Source organism: Podarcis cretensis (assembly GCF_951804945.1).
Source record: "Podarcis cretensis genome assembly, chromosome: 9".
In the NCBI taxonomy this organism is placed as follows: domain Eukaryota; kingdom Metazoa; phylum Chordata; class Lepidosauria; order Squamata; family Lacertidae; genus Podarcis; species Podarcis cretensis.
The window spans coordinates 16,724,488-16,743,766 of NC_137178.1; the positions used below are offsets into that span (position 1 = coordinate 16,724,488).

Below are 19,279 nucleotides of genomic sequence, written 5' to 3' on the forward strand. Positions count from 1 at the left end.
GTCATCATCCTTCCACGCAATATGGAAACACTGTCTAGTGGCTGCGTTACCCATTATGCTTTTAGATGCAGAAAGATGGCTGCAGTGTACTCCCAAGGCTAAGCAAATGAGCCTCAACAAAAAGGCTCTGGTGCAAGAAGCAGTTTTGATGCACAATCAGGGGCTGCCTTATTCAGACATGCTCAAATGGAACTGTATGGTTGTGAGCGAGATGGAGATCCAGACTGCAGAGGACTGGATACTCAGATGCTTGTCATGGATCAAATGAAATATGACATTGATTCCATGCATATGGAATCAAAACAACCCCTCAGAGAGCTTTCCCTTGCTTAAGTGCTTGCTGAAATTAATGGGACTGAAGACTGCATTTGTGCAATTCCTCTTGTTTTCAAGGGGACCTGCAGAAGAGAAATCTTTTGCTGGGTAGTGTCCTGGGCCCAGAAGAAGCATGTGCTTATCAGGGTAAATGTGACAACGCCCAATAACCCAAATGGCATCCCATCCATTCATCTGAATAGAAAACTTTTATTCACCTGCCAAGGCAAAGGCTGGGAGGGGGCAGCAGCAAACTAGTAAAAATAAACTCTCATTCATGAAAATAAAGAGGCAGAAAGTAAGAGGAAAGTCTCTCTTGTTTGCACTGGCTGAATGGCCAGAAGGCCTGGTAAGAAGCACTCACAGTGCACTCAAGAGATGCAATAACCCACTGTGGAAACTGGCACATTTTCTCCCTTTTTCTTGCTCTGAAATCAGGTGTCTGGCTGGTCCTCACGATCACAAAGGCAAACTTCAAATGTGTTCCTCAACAATTAAGCCCTGCAGTCAGGAGAATGTGGCAGCTCCCTCTCCTACAACTACTGCCCACCCCCTGCTTGACAAAACATGGAACAAATAATCTCAAACTGTGCCAACTTCCTCTTTCAAACAAACAAACAAACAAACAAACAAACAAACAAACAAACAAACAAATTAATTAATTAATTTTAAAAATCAAAGCTTGGGTCAGAGGCATGCTAACTTAAAGAAGTTTACAAAAAACAAGTTTCCTGTCTGGTCATCTCTGCTGCCCATTCCCATCCCAGATGACCCCTGACTCTCTCAGAGAGGCTTTTTGGGAGGAACAGGCCATTGCAGTGGGAAGAAGGCGATGGGAATCTTCTCGTCTGTTAATTTCCTTAAGTTATCTTAGGATTCAAGTCAATGCTGCAACCCAGAAAAAATGCTATTCCCCAGAATGTCCCTGAGGCATCAATTTTCTTCCCCTAATCATAGAATTTTGGGTTCCATTTCTCTTTTTTTAATGTGGAATTTTGTATCAGCTGAAAAGTCAATTTGCAATCTACCTTTTGTACTATGGTATTTTTTTTAAAGTGCCAAAGCGGTTGACTCTCTGGAAGTCTGTAATGCAAAATTAAAATATGTGTCTTTGAGTTGGGGGGTGGGGGGAGAAAGAGAGATGCCCCAAACTCTATTCAAGTGGGATCTTTCTCTCTTCCTCTGCTAGCACAACTGTGTTTGTGGAGGAAACTGTAGCTGTCTGCTGTGCTTTCTCCTCCACGGGTCAGAAGAAACAGGATGTCTAATTGCTCCCTCCCTTCAGCCAAAGGAGTCTCAAGGACTGCCAACTGGGCAGGGATGCTGGTTCCCTCAAAGAAACGTAAGCCATGTCCCTGGCCCAGTCTCCCTTGTGAACTGCCAGAAGTCTTAAGTCTACAGTTGCTGATCGCAAATCGAGGGGGTAAATGTGTGGTGTGAACTGCCTGCTTCTTTATGGACAAGGAATTCCACTGATATTGGGGCCTGAGATTTTAGACCCCAGGGGTCATGCTCATTCAGCACACCCAAATCTCAGGTGTCTGCATCCTGAGAAGAGCTTGAACTGCTCTTCTTACTACTCACTGGCATGGCGCAAGAAACCCACACCAGAGAGGGGTTTAGTGCAGACTGTAGCATCCCATGTGGTCCACAGATGCAATGCTAGTAGTGTTAAGATCTCTTTGTGAAACGCTGCCTCCATCTTGAGGACCTTCTCCCCAAGGCCTCTGAGACTGATTCAGCAGCAACAGTTCTCCCCATGCAGAAGTACTTTACTCCCAAGGCTGGCACAAGAGATTGTGCTGCCTGAATGGTCTCCTCCCCCGCCTTTACTTCCTTCTTGTTGTTTTGCTGCTGTTTTAGTGCCAGCAGTGCTGGCATGGCTTTCCACCTCCTTCCTCCGTCTAGGACAGCCCAAGGTCCTTCATCAGAATGAAGCATTCTGGCTGTGGCATTGCTGCAACTCTTAACTGGTGCCCAAAATTGGAGATTGGCCGGGGGGGGGGGAGTTTAAACCTACAGCAACTTCGAAAATTGCCCCCTAATTCTCAGCACTGTTTTTAGCCTCTTCAAAGTTGCGCCATCCGGAATGAGGCAAGGGCAGAGGAGCATAGCTGTCAACGTTTCCCATTTTTAAAGGGAAATTCCCATATTCCGAATAGGATTCCTCGCAACAAAAGGGAAACGTTGACAGCTATGCAGACGAGATGGAAGGCCTTGCTGAATGGCCAGAAAAGGCACAGCAGGCCAGTGGAGGCAAGTGGCCAGGCGGGAGGGGGACTCCCAATTCTACCTCTCTGGGTCCACCACCTGAAGCAGTTAACTCAGTTTACCTAACGCTAGGGCCGGCCCTCTTTACTCTTCCTATGCACATGCTCATCCAGCTGCTACCATAAAGGGAAAAATGGCTGCGACTGAGGCATTATGTCCAATGCGGTGCACAAAGATAGGATTCTCCCTCTCTCGCTGCCAGCAATGAGACAAGGTCCACTCAAGCTATCCATGCAGAAAAGGTTTATACTCACGATGATAGGGATGCTGTTGGCTCTCGAGAGGATTTGCTTGACTAAGCGGTATCTGTCATACAGGGGCTTCATCATCTGCCGCTCGTGTTTCGTTACCTGAAATGACGAAGGCACAGTTGGCTGCTTGAGAGGCGTGGTGATGGGAGTTTGCAGGAAGCAACAGACTGTGACTATTGCGCCAACTATTTCACTGCCCTCTGCCAAACCTCCTGAGAGAAGGCAGGACTATCGCTTCCTCAGCAGGTGCTGAAACTAAAACGGAGGCCAACCCCTCTCTCCCATCCACCAAGAAGCCTGGTGAAAACCTGGGTTCTCTGTCATCAGTTTTCCAACCTTCAACCCGCTTGGCAGATTGCCCTGCCCAGATCTATAGTTCTGTTTCTGCAGTTCTAAATTAGGCTTCATTTTTATTGCCAACTTGGCAATATGCCTCTGAATACCAGTTGCTGGAGACACTGCACTTCTGTTCTGTTTGGGAGCTTCCTGTAAGCATCTGGTTGTCTGATCAGCAGGGCTTTTTCTTATTCCAAAACCAATAATGCCCAGCTCCTTTCAATGGTCTAAGTCAGGCACCCCCAACCTGTGGCCCTCCAGATGTCTTGGCCTACAACTCCCATGATCCCTAGCTAACAGGACCAGTGGTCAAAGATGATGGGAACTGTGGTCCAAAACACCTGGAGAGCCGAAGGTTGGGGATGCCTGGTCTAAGTTGAAGGTCTGTTCTTGCCTCCATGTTATCTAAAAAGCCTTTGCCCATTTTCTGCTTTTTTTTATCAGCAACTTTAGCAAAACAAGCAGCTTTGTCAACCACAAGATAAGTGTTGCAAAGAGAGAAGCATAATAAGCTGTGAGATGTCATGAAAAGAGGGCTTCTGGAAGTAGTTTAGTGTATTTCTTTGCATTTATATTACTGCACCAGATTTAACTTCTGCATGGATTTATACCCCCCAGTGTCCGGCTTTTCAGAGGAGGCAGACAAGTTAAATTACTTATTGGAAACTGTTTTCTTCGCATTGCCCCTGTAACCCTCCTTTGAAATCTATAATGACAGTAATAACCCTGTTGTTAGGTGGGGCCATGAAACACTGCTTCCAAGAAGGAAAAATAAAAACAAGGCAATTGCAATGCTTAAACAATGGCCTGAGTAGCACACATTTCAAGAATAACAAAAACAAAAAAACAGATGAGAAGAAAACGTTATCAGAACAGCAAATGGGGGGAAACAACACTCAGCTGTTGGCCATAAATAACCCATATGATGGCTCTCTCCATGCCTCCAAAATGTTTTCCTTACTTGTTGAATCACCAACATAGTTTTGTAAGGGTCAACACTGGAGGAAATGTATTTTGTGTTTTTATTTTGTATTTTTTTATGTTGTGAACTGCTCTGAGATCTATGGATGAAGGGTGGTATACAAATTTAATAAACAACAACAACAACACAAAGTTTTAAGAAATCAGAACTTTTTCCTAAGAGAAAATAACAACTCCAGAAAAAGGGTGGGGTGGGGACGGACTTTTTTAAAAACATCGCTACCAGTCACGTTCAAAAGGACATTTTGACTAATTATCTGTTTCCCTGAACAAAGGACCATAAGTAGTGACAAAATGTTGCTGTGATGTATGCAGGGGAAAGCCTTCACTCCATACTATAGAGCTAAGTCATGAGTTGCTGCACTTTTGCACAGGTTCGAGAAACTGGCAAACTTCCCTACAATTTGCCATTTCGTAGTTTGTAGCGACGAAATACAGAACACATTTTACACGGATGCTGATGTACTTACTGGTCTTCCGTGGATGCTCTCATAATACAAGAGGGCTTTTTGGAGAGCCACCTTCTCTGCTGCTATCTGATCTCTGGTCATATCCTGTATAAAAAGCAAGCAAGGGCAGGGCGGAAGGGAAACAATCGCATTACTGCGGTTCCTACAAATTTATCCCTAATATTTCCCCGTCCCGTTCCCAGTCCCTCAAAAAGGAGCTATACAGAGCACAAGATCCTGATTCACAATACCATTTATTTCATCTTATTTGCCGCACCTCATACAAACCATTGTTCAGGAAATAACAATAATAACCAAATGAATGATAACCAATACATAACAGCAAATGGAAGAGAAAACATCCAAAAAGCCAGCATGTTATTTTTGGGCTGTCAATCCTCATCTTAAGCAAGGCAGCCCCCTTCAGGCAAAAGGCCAATCACATGCTGGCTGGGGAGCATGCCCAGTACGCACATCTAGGGTATGTGTACCTTAATGTCTTCGGGGCGGTTTGCCTCGGTCCTTTTCTCTTGGAGCTTCTTCTGGATGGTGTCCAGGGTTGCCTCCACTGCTGGCTTAGCCAATTTATCAGACACATCCTGCTTCTTCTCTTCCTCCTTTTCTAGCTGGGAGCCAAAACTTTTGGGGAGTGTATTGCTACGTTGACGCATCACAGGAGCCAGGTCTTCCTCTGACATCTTCAGCTTTGACTCTAGTTTTGGAAGAGGAAAAAAGAAATAAAAGGAGAGTGGGTATTTTCAGGTTAGGCACCAGATGGAACCACTGCAGGACAATTACGTTGAGTTTGAAGGTCACGTGCCAGGATATCTCACCTTTCAGCTGCTTCCGAAACTTTGCAAGGTCATTTGTCCACTTCAGCACCTCCAGGTTGGCTGCTTTGTCACTGTGTGATGGCTATAAGGGGGAGGACAAATAGATGGGGATGCTTTTTTAATGACTGGAGATGACAGATATTGAAAGCAAGGGTGCATTCAAGAGCTTATTTGCTCTAATGAAAGCTGGATAACAGCTAAGGACCTTCTGGCTACCAGGAACCACTTTGCATGCATCACAGAAGTTGTGGCTGGTGGTTGCACAAAAGACTTGGGTAGCCTCTCTACATGCTCCTGGCATCTTACTTACTCTACAAGTGCTGCTTAGCACAGGTAATATTCTAGAGGAAATAACAGTGTATGCTTTGTTATTGGACTTGCTTCTAAAAAAGCAAACCTTCTCTCTGCAAATGTCAAAGACTCTTCAAAGTGTCGCAGGTAGGAGGGCAACAGACACCATCACAGAGAAATGCAACCTTGAAAAACCCCAACACGCAAATCCATAACATTCCTTAGCCAGCTGAAAAGAGTGAATGGAATGGCTCAATCCTGTGCATGTTTACTCATTTGTGATTTCACCTGAGTTCAATGGGACTTGCTCCCAATTTAAGTGGGCACAGGACTGCAGCCTAGGAATGAAAGGTCTTAAAAGGCTGTCAGTCATTCCCTTTGCTGCGCTACCCACAGAAAAAAATTGCCACTTAGCAATACAGTCCCTCAGGACAACTGACACTGAACAGCTTACTCTGTATTTCCTCTCCTCTTCAAATTTGTCTTCAAACCTCCTGATCTTTTTCTTCAGTCCTTGAATCCTGCGGGTCAGCTGTGCTGGTGTCAGATCTTCTCGGTCATCTTCATAAGACCCCAAAGAAGAACTTCTTCTCCTGTGATGAAGGCGAGGAAATGACTGAATTAATTGGTGTTAACAGGAAAGAAGGCTCTATACGATACAGAGAACTCCAGATTCCCCAAGAAGCCAGTAAGATCCTTATACAGGAGCAAAGAAAACTTGCCTAATAATATCAGGTCAGATTATTTGTCCATCTAGCCCAGAACTTGTATATTCTGACTGGCAGCATCTCTCCAGGCAAAAGTCAAGACCTTAAAAGATGCTCCCTGCCCCACCGTAGTCTCAAGTCAACAATAGCGAACTCAGGTGTTGAGTGCTGACAGAAATGAAATCAAAACAGGGTCTACAAGAGGCAGGTACTGACATTCTCAGGAAAACCCTGAAGTTGGTGGTAGTAGGAAAAATATTTTAAAGCAAAACCAAGAAGGCAACCAAACCAACACCAAAAGCAGTCCAATGAGGACCAAGCATGTTCAGAAGACACAAAACGCTGAGCATCAGTTGGAAAAGGAAATGAGAAAACAAGAGTGAGATGCCTCACTTGAAGAGAACCACACCATGCTTTCAAAAGCACATAGCTTCCCCCAAAGGATTCTGGGAACAGTAGTTCACCCCTCACAGAGATAACATTTCCACCACCCTTAGCAAATGATGGTTCCCAGGATTCTCCGGGGAGGGGGGAAGCCACATTCCTCATTCCACTGCACCTATGTTTTCCGCTAAAAGCACAGGTAATTATTCCGGCCTGTTCTGGGGTCTTTTTGGAGTGACCACTTACCCACCTACCTCATGAATGAATGTGAGTTGGGAGGAGAAGGAGGAACTTCTGTGTCATCCAGGTACAGCTGACTTTGCCCGTAGGCATAGAAACGAGGGGATAGCATTGGGTCGCTGTCTTCATCCAGCAGCTGGCGAATGAGGCGGCCAGCCTGAGGAGAGAGGCGAGCTTCGTTGGAATCTAAGCCATCACGTTGCCAGGAGGAGAAGGCAGGGACGGGCTCTGGAAATCAATTGGAAGGGAGCAACAATGGATTATTGACCTTTTTTTTTAGTTGAATAGGTCTGATTTTCTAGCATGGTCAATAAGGATTGTTTCCCAGTTCCCCTCGACAAACGCTCCTCAATCTCTGGGTTTCTCAGAGGTTGTTAAGACTACAACTCCCACCATCCCCAGTCAGCTCCACCAGTAGTCAGGGATGATGGGAGTTGTAGTCTTAACAACCTCTGGAGAATGAAGAGGCTGCCCTAGATCAATGCTAATTATCATGCCATTTCTGTTGGTCCTTGAACCTTGCTAGAACTGGCAACACACTGGTGTGAAGAAGAAATCAGAGCCAGGAAATTGCCATTCAGGAGAAAGGCTGAAACATGAAATGATAACACACATTTTATTTTGGGTTGTGGCAAATCAAGGAAAGGGGCCTTCCCTCATTATTTTGAGTGTAAGGTTAGTACTAGCAGAGGTTTTCATTTTACAGCAACTTTCCCCAGCCTGATGCCAACAAGATATTTTAGACAGGTCCATGACCAAGGATGATGGAACTTGTAGTCCAAAATACATGGGGAGAACCAAGTTGGGGAAGGCTGCTCTACGGTCAGGTTTGTTTCAGTCAGTCTCTGGGAAGATGAATGGATTGATGCTCCAATTAAGAGTGGGATGTATCAATATTTTCAACATGCACACAGCTAATTTACGCTGATCACAGACACAAGTCAACAGTGCATGCCCTGAGATCCAGAGATACCTTAACTCTACACGTCATATTGGCTGGTGCCTCTTGAATTGGCTCATACTGCATAAAAACAAATGCCCCTAAGACGACCATGAAGCCATAAAAACCTTCAATACACAATCCCACTAAAAACTACATCAGCCTGATACATTTCATGATGTTCAGCAACAGGGCTGGGCTATGTGCTCTGGCATCTATTTTGCGATATCCTGTACTGTTATCTAACTAGAAGAAGCTATTACTAAAGTGGTAACTACAGATTGAAAGGGGTGATGGCTGTTGCATCTGCATGCTTTTATCATGTTTTAATTCAGCATTGAAGTGACCATCCCTTGCTTTCTCAACTGATACAGGGAACCAGGCCATAGCTCAGTGGTGCTAGAGAGCTTTTGCACATTTGAGGCACCGGGTCCCATCTATGGAAACCACAGAAAAGAAACCCAGGAATCAAAACTTGGAAAGGACATAGGATCTTGGAGAGTCCAAGCATTCCATGCCTGGCAAACCTCAGTAAAGACACCTCTATTTAACAGTTGTTGGAAGACTACAGTAATATAGCAAGGGTCCCCAAACAAATTTCTGTTAAGAACAAATTTCAGGTCCATTGTCAATCCTCCTGTATTCCCAAAGATGGAGACCGTCTACCTGACCAAGGTTGGCCACTCGTGCCTTCCCAGCATGCTCTGCAGAAGCTTTCCTCTTTTCCTTTGTGACATCATCAAACCTTATGCTACCTTGCATTTGCAGCCAAGCTTCTGTTATTTTGAATGATAAGGCAACAGGCATTTACCCCTATCCTTCTGTGAAATAATGAATAGGCTATAATATTTAGATTCAACCAATCCCATTTTCACATCTCAGACTAGCACCACCAAGTACAAATCAGCTCTTATCTGGTGGCTGGCCTTCACTGGCCAGTTTTAAGTATAACATGTTTTGTGTGAGAGATTGAGAATGGGAATAAATCAAGACAGGAAACCAGGATGATCAAGTGTATTGGAACACACTGAAAAATAATGCTTTGTCTTGTGACCAGTCTCACCAGATCCCATGAGGACTCTTAATATTCTGCATTTGGATAGTTTACTAAGCTGGTTTGCATGCTCCTACTTAGCTTCTCGGGATTAGGTGGTTTAAGATTTGTGGCTTTGAACTTGTAATTCTGAAAGGGAACTCTGGAGTCAAAACACAGCAACTGCCCCCCAAGCGGTACAACTTTTAGGAAAAAGTGGAACAGCTACAAAAAGTCTTATCGAGCTTTAAAAATAATGATTTTCCTGCTTCTAAAGTGCTTAGTTCTGATCTTGTACTAGTCAGTCACCAGGTTTTGGCTTTAGTAACTTGGAACTCTTTTGTTGTGTTCAACTAAATCACCCCACCCCACAGTCATTCACTGCCAACTTTCCTGCATCAATGTCCAGCTTATACATTCAGCATAATCAAGGGGTTGATACTCCTGATCCACACTGCTGAAGCATGTTTGAACACTTTCCCCCACTTTCTCCCTGTTTGAACACTTTCCCCCACTTTCTCCCTGTATGAGAAAACTGAAATATCAGGGAGAAGGATTAGGCCTAGTCTTCCAGGTGAGCCACTTTTCAACATGCAGTGAGATATGTTTCACCCCCCATCCCCACAAAAAATTAAATAAATAGAAGAACATTCATGCTTCCAACCTTCACCTTCACCCCCCAAGCATAATGGGGAAGCTTTATCATTTGATGTTGATGAACAGATAAACTGGCAGGGCTTGTCCTACAATTAAACCCGCTCCCCATCTCTGTTCTTGTCTGTGCCCCCTAAGTTGGCCTGCTGCCCTCGAGTACGGTGAAGGATGCTGTCCCACCATCAGTGTTGATGTAAAATCCAACTGGCAGTCCAGTTGAATTTTTGTACATGGAATGAGGGGGCGCCATTTTGTCCTTTGCCTTAGGCGACAAAATGACTCCTGAAAATACCCACTGCCCAAAATCTCCTCATAAATAGCTCCAAGTCAAATGGTTATCTAACGGGGATACTGTTGACATTTGGGAAATCCCGCATTATCTATCCTCCACTCTGTCCTAGCACGCCAACTGCAAACGCTTCTTCCCAGTTTTCGAGTTGCTATTCTTTAAGTAAGGAAGGGAAGGAATGGGAGGGTCATATGGCAAAGGTTGACAACATAAGCAGAGAGGAATTTGGCCTGGATGAACCATTTTTGAAAATTATGTTGTAGAGGGCTTGTGGAATTTCCAGCAGATGTAGGCAGTGGGAAGTAGCTTATGGCTGGAAAGAATGCTAGGACAAATTTTGGCAAGGTAAAATCTATTAATGGCTAGTTATAAATACAGCCTCAATGTTTACAGCAGTAGTCCTGTGGTAGATGCTGGGGGTAAAGATAACAGGGAATGGTTGTTTTTGTGAACAAGCTCTGCTTCCCAGAGACATCTGATTGGCCACTGTTGTCAACAGCAAGGTCATTTCTACATACTTAGTACCTAGTTCTTACAAATATGCCAGCAAAGAGGAAAGCTAAGAAATAACTACTGAATTTGCTCCACTGAAAGTTAACCACATGCTTCCAAGCAGTTATACGCTTCTTTCTGTTTCACCACCTGGGGTGCACTTACAGAAACCAAGCAACTGGAGGAAAACGACAGGGATTTCGCACCATAAAGCTGTAAAAACTGGTTGTTCCAAAAGTTAGATGGAAGCTTTATCACATGATTCTGCCATCAGCTCTACAGGCTTCCCTGCAACTGCGTAGGTGCCTATGAAAGTGCTAACTCTCTTAATACCTCCATAGTGACAAATGATAGCAGCACAGAAGGCGTTAAAAGCATCCGAGGCAATACAGCATGCCACCGTCTCTAAACTCAACAGGCCAGTATGGTCAATTTCAAGACTGGAAACATTTACTTATTTCACACCCACAAAGGAAAACCAAACAACAACAACAAGACCATACCCTCCTTTAGGACTTAGCTATCTTAAATATTTTGTCTATTCTAAACAGTTAACATATTCAACATATTTAAGGATTAAGTGTATACATGTTGTAAAAACTACTATACAGATACCATCAGTGTCACAAAAATTCTAGTCTCAAAACAGTACAAATTGTACATGGTGTAAATTACAAGCAACTATAGAGGGCAAAACCACAAAAAGGACAGAAAAATTAGTCACTGTCAGCACTTAATTCAATAACTACTAGCTCGTTTCCCAAAATATCTGAAGCAGTGCCAAACTGCTACAATCAGGCAAGGCCATCTCAAGCCTTTTGAAAACGTTCCCTTCTTTGTTTGAACTTCCGTTCAGTGGCGTCGCCTCACAGACAAGTAGGATTGGCTACAGAGCACTGTGACATTATCCCATGCCCTATGTGATCCTTGAGTGGTTGGGAACATCAAAAGTAGTTCTTCCTTGGTTACATTTGAAGAAGAAGACTATTACCTGCAAATGCTCAAGCTACAATATGAAGTTGTCCCAGTAAGCAAGGCCAAGAGGACTAATGGGTTTTGGGGTGAGCAAAAAGGGTTCCAACAGAAATGTAGCAACGAGCATGGGTTGTCTAGTGTGGGATTAAGGGTCATGAGACCCATTGCCAAGTGTGGTGGGGGCACCTGGTGATGGGTAGCCAAGAGGAGGGTGGAGTAATAGTTGTGAGATTGTGGTCCCATAGAAAACAGAAAAGTACCATGCTAAAAAAGAGAAAGAACTGGTCAGTTGAAATTTTTTTTTTTTTTTTTTGGGGGGGGGGGAGGACTGTAGGAATAAATAGCTCTCCTCCCTGCCCCTTCTGCAAATATATGTGTATTTGTAGGAGTGAAATATATTCCACAATATAACTGTAAGGGGCAGATGAAGTGCAACTACGTATGGATTCAAAAGTACAACTTATTGGGTCTTACTGGGTGAAAACTTTCTCCAAGTAAATAAAAATGCGAATGGTAAACTGCGCCACAAGGGAAGCTCAGTGTAAGTGGCCTGAGCAGCCACATACTTTGGCTCGTTGATGTGAGAATGGTATTCCTACATTATTATTTTTTGAAGTCAGCATAGGTGGATGCCAGACAACCATCCCCAATTGCAGAACCTAGTCAACACAATTTTTGGCTTGGCCAGCCCAAAATCGTGGTGCTTTGCTTGGCATTTCCCCATAGCAATTATCTCAGCTGAATCTGTGAATTTCCTGCCATGAAATATAGTGTGCTCCCGAGTGCTGAGCTCAGTAGAAACAGTTCCAGTGAACTATCACAAGTTACACGTGCGGAACAATCCTATGGACATTACTCAAAGCATATTTCCCACTGAGTTTAACGGAGTTCACTGAATTGGTGTAAGCAATTAGTGTCAGAATGCAGAGAGAAGCCTCTAAGAGGCTTATCCGATAAAATGTGTTAGAAGTTATCCTTTGCATTGCAAAGTTTGAGAATGTACTTGGGAGCCAACCACCTTCCTTTGGTTTTCCAGATTCTTACAAAGTGTTTGACTCCATTATTAGTGTCCTCCTGAAATACAGCCCTGCAAATAAAACCACCATCGCTATGTATAAAATCACACAGGTGTAGTGATAAAGAATCAGTGATACCTGCTACACTTATAACTGCATGTTAGCTTCTTGATATGGTTCTACACACACCCAATGAACTTTTTCAAGCAATCCTGGGTTATGCTGAAGGAGTCTTTTGCTTCAAGGCCAATTTCTGCTCAGTGAACCCTAACTGGGGGGGGGGGGGACGACTTTTTGGAAGATCTTCCGCAACATGATGAGTTGCAAACAGTGATAACATTTCCAGATATGAACTCTACGGAGAATCTCCACAAGTGTACACTAAAATGGCATGTGGCGAGTGAGAGTGCTCATATAACATGGACGCCACACCTCCCTCAGCACCTCAACAGCTGTTTTGCAGGAAAGGGCGCACTCTGTGCCACAAATTATGGCATGGTAAAGAAGGGGACAATGTGGGACTAAGTGAAATGCTCCTGGTTTTCTTTGTTTACCAAATGGGTGGCAGCAACACCATTTCACAGCCCTTGTTTTGGGGCTTCAAAAACGGTAAGATGAGATTTCAACTGACACCACCTCTTTTAGCCCTTACATAACCCTCATATTTTCCCATGATATAACGCAGGAGGGTGGGTGACACAGAAGCACCCTTGTGGAAATAAGCGTTGCTTACAGCTTTCGCTTTTAAAATGTCCCTGTCGTAGAGAGGAACTTCTGCCTCAAAGGATATGAGAATCTCAAGGTAAGACTCAACTGCGCTCTTGCTTCTCTCTCCCAGCCACAGCCCTATTGGTTTTTAATATCTAGACTTCAAAGCAGGGAAGGAAATACTTTGGTTCAACCAACGACAGCTGAATCCACGGGGGGCTGACAGAGGAACTCTCATCCAGGTCACCTTTGAAAAGATGAAAAGCAACTGTCCCTTTCCAGGGCATGGCTCATTCGAATATTCAGGAAATGTAATGAAAGATGAGAAGCACTTCAGACCCAAGGGGGGCACATCTAGGAAATTATCAGCTTGCAAAACTAAAATCATGTCACCTGGTATCTTCCATCAGCAACACCCACAACTGCTGGTACTGCAAATCTGCGTTTAGCTGCCTTAATCAACCCTGCTTTAAAATTCTGAACTGATAACATAAGTAGCATGCATGTATAAATTGACATAAACTCCAAAAGGTGTCTATCTAAAAAAGACAATTTCCCCACACAGTTTGCTTCCCTTTTGTAGAGGCAAGAGGGTATCTGCTCTTGCCCTCAAACTTACAAATATGCGAACTCGGTAATAAGCTACCATTAATTACATGTATAGCAAGAGGAAGGTTCAAAATTCACAGGGTATTAGAAACCCCAAACTCTGCATTCCAAAGAACAAGACCAAATACTAGCCTTTCAGCACCATTACTGAAAATTTCCCTTGCAATTTCAGCTTTAGAAAACTCTGGGAATGAGGACACAAAAACAGCCATTTCACAGAAAAGAAAAATGCCACTCCTAGCTTCCCTTTCTTGGAAAGATAAAAATGTCCCATTCAAAACCGCAGTTTTCATGAATGTAAACAAATGAAAGTGATTTCCCCCCTTTGCTCCTCTCCCAGTGGATATTCCAGTGGAAGTGTGCCTGTGTGTGTCCAGACATATGAAAACCATTAAAAGGGCTAATGCAAAACATCTCTGTCCTGTCAAGCTGAGAAAGAGCAACCAGATCATTTGAAGCACAATTTAAGATATTTAAAGCAAGGGAAAACCCTACCAAACACTGTAGTATTTTTTATATTGTAATTTTATGGTGTGAACCGCCCTGAGATCTATGGGTATAAGATGGTGTACAACTTATTTACTATTATTATTATTATTTGTTGTTATCATCATCAACAACAACAACATAATTTTACATGCAGGGAAAAACACATACACACACAAATGAATTTCATATAAGTTCATATAAGGACTAGTGGAGTGGGAAAGTAAGCAAGTTTTGTCCAATGCTCATATTTGTTATCTGAACTTGGAAAAGCAGAAGGAAATCCCTTCCAGATAAGCAAAATAATGCTGATGCTCTGGGTTTTGTGTGGTGACACCGCTAGGAATACCAGAGCATTATTCTTTCAGCTGCTCCGTGATTAAGCAAGTAAAAAGGGCAATTAAAAAGACAAGGACATTCAGTTTCTTCTTCTCCAAGCCATGTGTCCCCGCATCCTTTCCTGTTGCTGCAGGACAGTCACCAAAGTGGAGGGGAAAGACAAGACACATAACCACACCGCCGAGAGAGTTCTCTCACTCGTGCAAGCCTACCTTCCCAGTTGTTGTTGTCACTGCACAAGGCTGTCAGGTCCAGTCGAGGCACTTCGGACACAAAGCTCTCTTCTTGGCCATCGGCATCTTGGTTCCTCTGTAATTTGGCTTCAGGGATGCTGGGATGCTCCTGGATCTTCATGCTTGAATTCTGCAACAATCCCCCAGAACAAGAAACAAATTCACAGAGTTGTTTTTTGCAATGTTCAGTGCAAGAGAGGGGGAAGAAAAAACCCAAAACAGACGCAGATGCAAGTTCTTGCAAAAATAATAATCAAGTAGGCTTCTTCTCTTTTATAGATAAACACAAAACAACAGTCTTTGGTGCTTTTCCAGCTTAGTATCCAAATGATCTCCGCTCAGCCCCGCCCCCCTTTCAATTTTAATTGGTCACTAGTATCAGAAAAATAATAAAAGCCTTTTCTCCAAAAACTTTATCCTTGGCTTAAAATGTCACAGCAAGCAGTCCAGAGGGGGCTTTTCTCTCCATAACTGCAAGCAGCAGCTGATATAAAGTCTCTGGTTGCTGAATAAGATACAGAAGGAGGCAGAATAGCCGACGTGTCTTCTTCTGAAGCACAAGGCTTTTGAGGCAGTCAAAAAACCCCACCACCCGTTGCTAGGGCTTCTGTAGCAACGAAACGTGTCTTTTGGAAACAGACACCACCATCTCCCTGCTCTCTCTCTGGAGGAAGCCAAGCCGCCTGACAAGGAGCGCCACCAGCGACGACAACGTCCGCGAAGGCTCTCCGGGCAAGCTCTGCTGGCGTAGATCAATTAGTGCCCGTTAAGCTGCGCTGGCTGCGGCTTGGCTTCCTGTGGTTGTTCTCTAGCTGGGTGTGGGGGGAGAGCAGGACTATTTATGGAGGAGCTCTGGGACACGGTTGCGCAAGCCCAAATTCTAAGGGAGTTTGGGCATTGAACAACTGGAGGCTGCAGAGCTGCGGGACACAAGCCAGAGGACTGGGAATGCTTCCTGCTCATCTTCTCTCTGGCCCCCACCCACAATTCCTAAACTGCCAAGGAGGTGATCTATAATTTATATGGGAGGGCGGGGGATAACAGCAGCTCTTTTGCTGTGCTAGCACTCACTCACACGACATTGGAGATGTATTTTGCCTCTAGGAACACAGAACGCGTTGCTCTCGGTCCCCTCTGTTATTTGCTTTTGCGCGCTTACCTTGTCTGACTTCACCTTCTGAGTTCTTAGCCCTGCCTGCTCCCCCTCCTCACTACAAAAATTACCTTGGGCCCACTTAACTTGCAGGATCGCTGTATCCCCTATGTGCCCACTCAACTACAGTGGTACCTCAGGTTGCAGACGCTTTTGGTTACAGATGCTTCAGGTTACAGACTCTGCTAACCCAGAAATAGTACCTCGGGTTAAGAACTTCGTTTCAGGATGAGGACAGAAATTGCGCAGCGGGAGGCCCCATTAGCTAAAGTGGCACCTCAGGTTAAGAACAGTTTCAGGTTAAGAACAGACCTCCGGAACGAATTAAATTCTTAACCCAAGGCACCACTGTACTTAAGATCTGCAGAACAGGGACTGTTGCAGGTGCCATGTAATATTCATTCCGTAGTTGCAAGAAACATATATTTCAGTGTGGCAGCACCTACAACTTTGGAACTCCCTGTTGATTGACCTAGGCAGGTGCCTTCACTTTTTTCTTTTTGGTACCTGCTTAAAACATGGGATGTAGCTGTTGCTGCATTTTTTATTTTTTTATTGTTGGTTTTGATTGCCTTTTCTTATTTTTTTTTAAATAAAAACTGTTTTCATTGAAAATTTTAATATTTCCTGCAAACTACTTAGAGGTTTTATTACAGTCGAGTGGTATATAAAGTTAAAACAAAAACAAAAACATCAAGGTTGAGAGGCTCGGTCCATAGGGCAGTTATCAATACAAAAAATGATCTTTACCATTCAAAAAAAAAAAAAAAAATGGAAGAAGGGAGTGAGGTTGGGATGTCCATTTCGATTTGCATTTTAATAAAATATGGAAAATAGCAACTATCAAAGACGGACAATGCTATAAGAAACCTAATTTAAACAAGCAAACTTCTGTCCTGTGGGAAATAACAATATATATGATTAAACTGAGCTACACATTCAAACAGGGTCTAGTGCACATTTTGAGCATATTGGCTTGGAAGTCAACCCCACTTATTTTGGTTGAACCTACTTCCAAAAAAGCGTGCTTAGGATCACAGTCAGGAATCGTAGGCATGTTTGCTCAGAAGTCTGTCTGACTTGCTCGCTTTCCAGTTAAGCTCACAGGGTTGAAGTTTATGGGTGCAATCCTACTCCTAGAGGAACCAACAGGAATACCTCCGTTTTTGTGTTATTGCAGCCCATTTCGGAGTTGCTCTTTTCAAAAATGAAGGTTACGTTCATTCTGAGGCAAATGCACTTCTTCTAGAGCCTGAGTTAAATGGATAGAGTCCTGATTAGGACTGCAATTAATCAGGACTGTCTCCAGGCTTGCATGTAACAGGAGCAACAACAAATTGTAACAGCGCAATCCTATGTGTACTTACTTAGAATTCCACTGTGTTCAGTGGGGCTTACTCTACAGTAAGTGTGTATAGGACTGCAGACTTAAGTAGCGGATCTGGGTCCACTGAGAGGGAGTCAAGGATGCTGCATTAAGAATCTAGATTTCAGACCCAGGAAGCTCCACAAGTTAAGCAGATTGCCTGAGCAAGGAGGACGATGACGTATAAAATATAAACAACCGCCCCACGGAAGTGCTAGAGAATCTAAAGGGTAATAATCTGCTCGTACGGCACATTTCTGCTTGGCATACCAGATACAAGACGAGAGACAGAGACAGAGAGAGAGAGAGAAAAAAAACTCTGTTCAAAACAGGCACATTTCCTTGGCTGAATTCATTCTGAGTTTTAAAGCGACAGCGATGTGGCGACAAAATCAACTGTTCCTCACAACTACAGATAGATTTGCTTTCCCAAATGCTGTGCCTGGCATGTCTCTTGCTTTGAATTTCATGAAGGAATAAAGATGGGCAGCTGGAGGGTTATGATGGAACAAAAGTTGATGGCAGCAGCTATAATGACCTAATGAAGTCTGGGTTGGAGAATGGTCTGTGGGGGGCAGAGAGAGAATATGCTGCCCTAGAGTAGCCATGGGTTGGAGGGAATAAAAACAACCCCAACGTATTATTTGATGCAAACTGGCTGGTGGATATCTCCCATATGAAAAGGAAGGATGGATACAACCCAATTTAATTTGTTAGTTGGTTAAATAGATACGGTAAGTAAATAAGCACATGCAGAAAAACTAAGCAGCTCTAAAATAATATGAAAGCTCAATGAAGAAAATATTTTGCTCGAAAGGAGAAACATACATCTTTTATGTCGAAAGCTCTGGCGTTTCAACTGTTTTGACCCCAATCAATTGCACAACTCTTCTATTTCCTTTTCTTCTGTTTTAACGTATATTGCAATTGTTTTAAGAAAGACAAAGATAGAAACATTGTGAAGTATGTTTTTTTTAAAAAAATAAGGAAAACACACATGCTTGACCGGCATGTTATTAAGCCAAACTAATTAACGTCAAAATGACAATTCTAGGTATTTATCCACAATTCGCAAGAACATGTCCTGTTGCCTAACGAACGGAGTATTTGAAGGCTAAAATAATACTTCAGGAACAGGGTTTGTCACAGGGTGGGAATGAACATTCTTAATGCTCTTTCCCTATAAAACAAGCTGTACCACGGCACTGTAACTTAAGACTCCCAATGATCTTTCCAAGTAACTTAATAAAACCATGTCACTCCTTCTCTCCACATAGTGAGTGAGACGTATCAACTGAGAGTGTACATCCAGAACATTTTTCTGCCAGTAACCAGAAGTAAACAAAACCAGAACATTCATAAGGAGGAAGAACAAGCCATAATGTTACAGGTTGAAGTGCATTTCTGCACCAACCTATTCCTCCTTTAAAGCAGATGTTAAAACACACACATCAGCTTGGGACATTTTTTTTAAAAAATGTAGTCAACATTGCCATGTTTTGCCTCTCACACTGCATAGCAGGCTGCACAGCTTTGGGATGAAAGTGGATTTCTGAGCTTTCTCCGCTAAGTGTTGGTTACACTCGGTGAGCTACTTGCTCATTCATGCGGCTCGTAATGCAATGAATAATCCATAAGCCCTTCTGCAAAATAATGGCAGCTCAGAACCCAAGGGAGATGCAGGGAATTTGCAGACACATTCCGAATGCACATGGACGGCTCGCTGTTGCCACAAATGTTATTTTTACTTTTGCTTCTTCTGACGGCTGCTTATATCCAAGCACTGTCATGTACCTATTTGCAGCATCGGTGGGGAGGATTGTCAGGAAAGTCAAATATCTCTGCTGATGGTGACATAGGCTCAAGCTCTGGTAGAAATAAGAGATGAGATTGGCCACTCCCTGACAGTTAACTAGCTCGCTCATTCT

The 19,279-nt window shown here is 43.5% G+C and overlaps 1 protein-coding gene and 1 long non-coding RNA gene across 4 annotated transcripts in view; one reads left to right on the top strand and one right to left on the bottom strand.

Annotated features, from left to right (window-relative positions):
• The window catches only part of FAM13A (family with sequence similarity 13 member A), a 137,902-nt gene that overhangs the window by 5,662 nt on the left and 112,961 nt on the right, over window positions 1–19,279 (bottom strand). For all 3 annotated transcript variants that reach the window (XM_079990757.1, XM_079990756.1, XM_079990758.1), the window contains 7 exons: window positions 14,812–14,962; window positions 7,073–7,286; window positions 6,182–6,320; window positions 5,437–5,518; window positions 5,095–5,315; window positions 4,625–4,708; window positions 2,841–2,936 (listed from right to left, as the gene is read on the bottom strand). In XM_079990757.1, the coding sequence (XP_079846883.1) occupies window positions 2,841–2,936; window positions 4,625–4,708; window positions 5,095–5,315; window positions 5,437–5,518; window positions 6,182–6,320; window positions 7,073–7,286; window positions 14,812–14,962 (987 nt within the window). The remainder of the gene's footprint in view (window positions 1–2,840; window positions 2,937–4,624; window positions 4,709–5,094; window positions 5,316–5,436; window positions 5,519–6,181; window positions 6,321–7,072; window positions 7,287–14,811; window positions 14,963–19,279) is intronic.
• On the top strand, window positions 9,556–12,731 carry LOC307224440. Its single transcript, XR_013842521.1, has 2 exons — window positions 9,556–10,884; window positions 11,323–12,731. It is a non-coding gene; the product is annotated as an uncharacterized lncRNA (long non-coding RNA).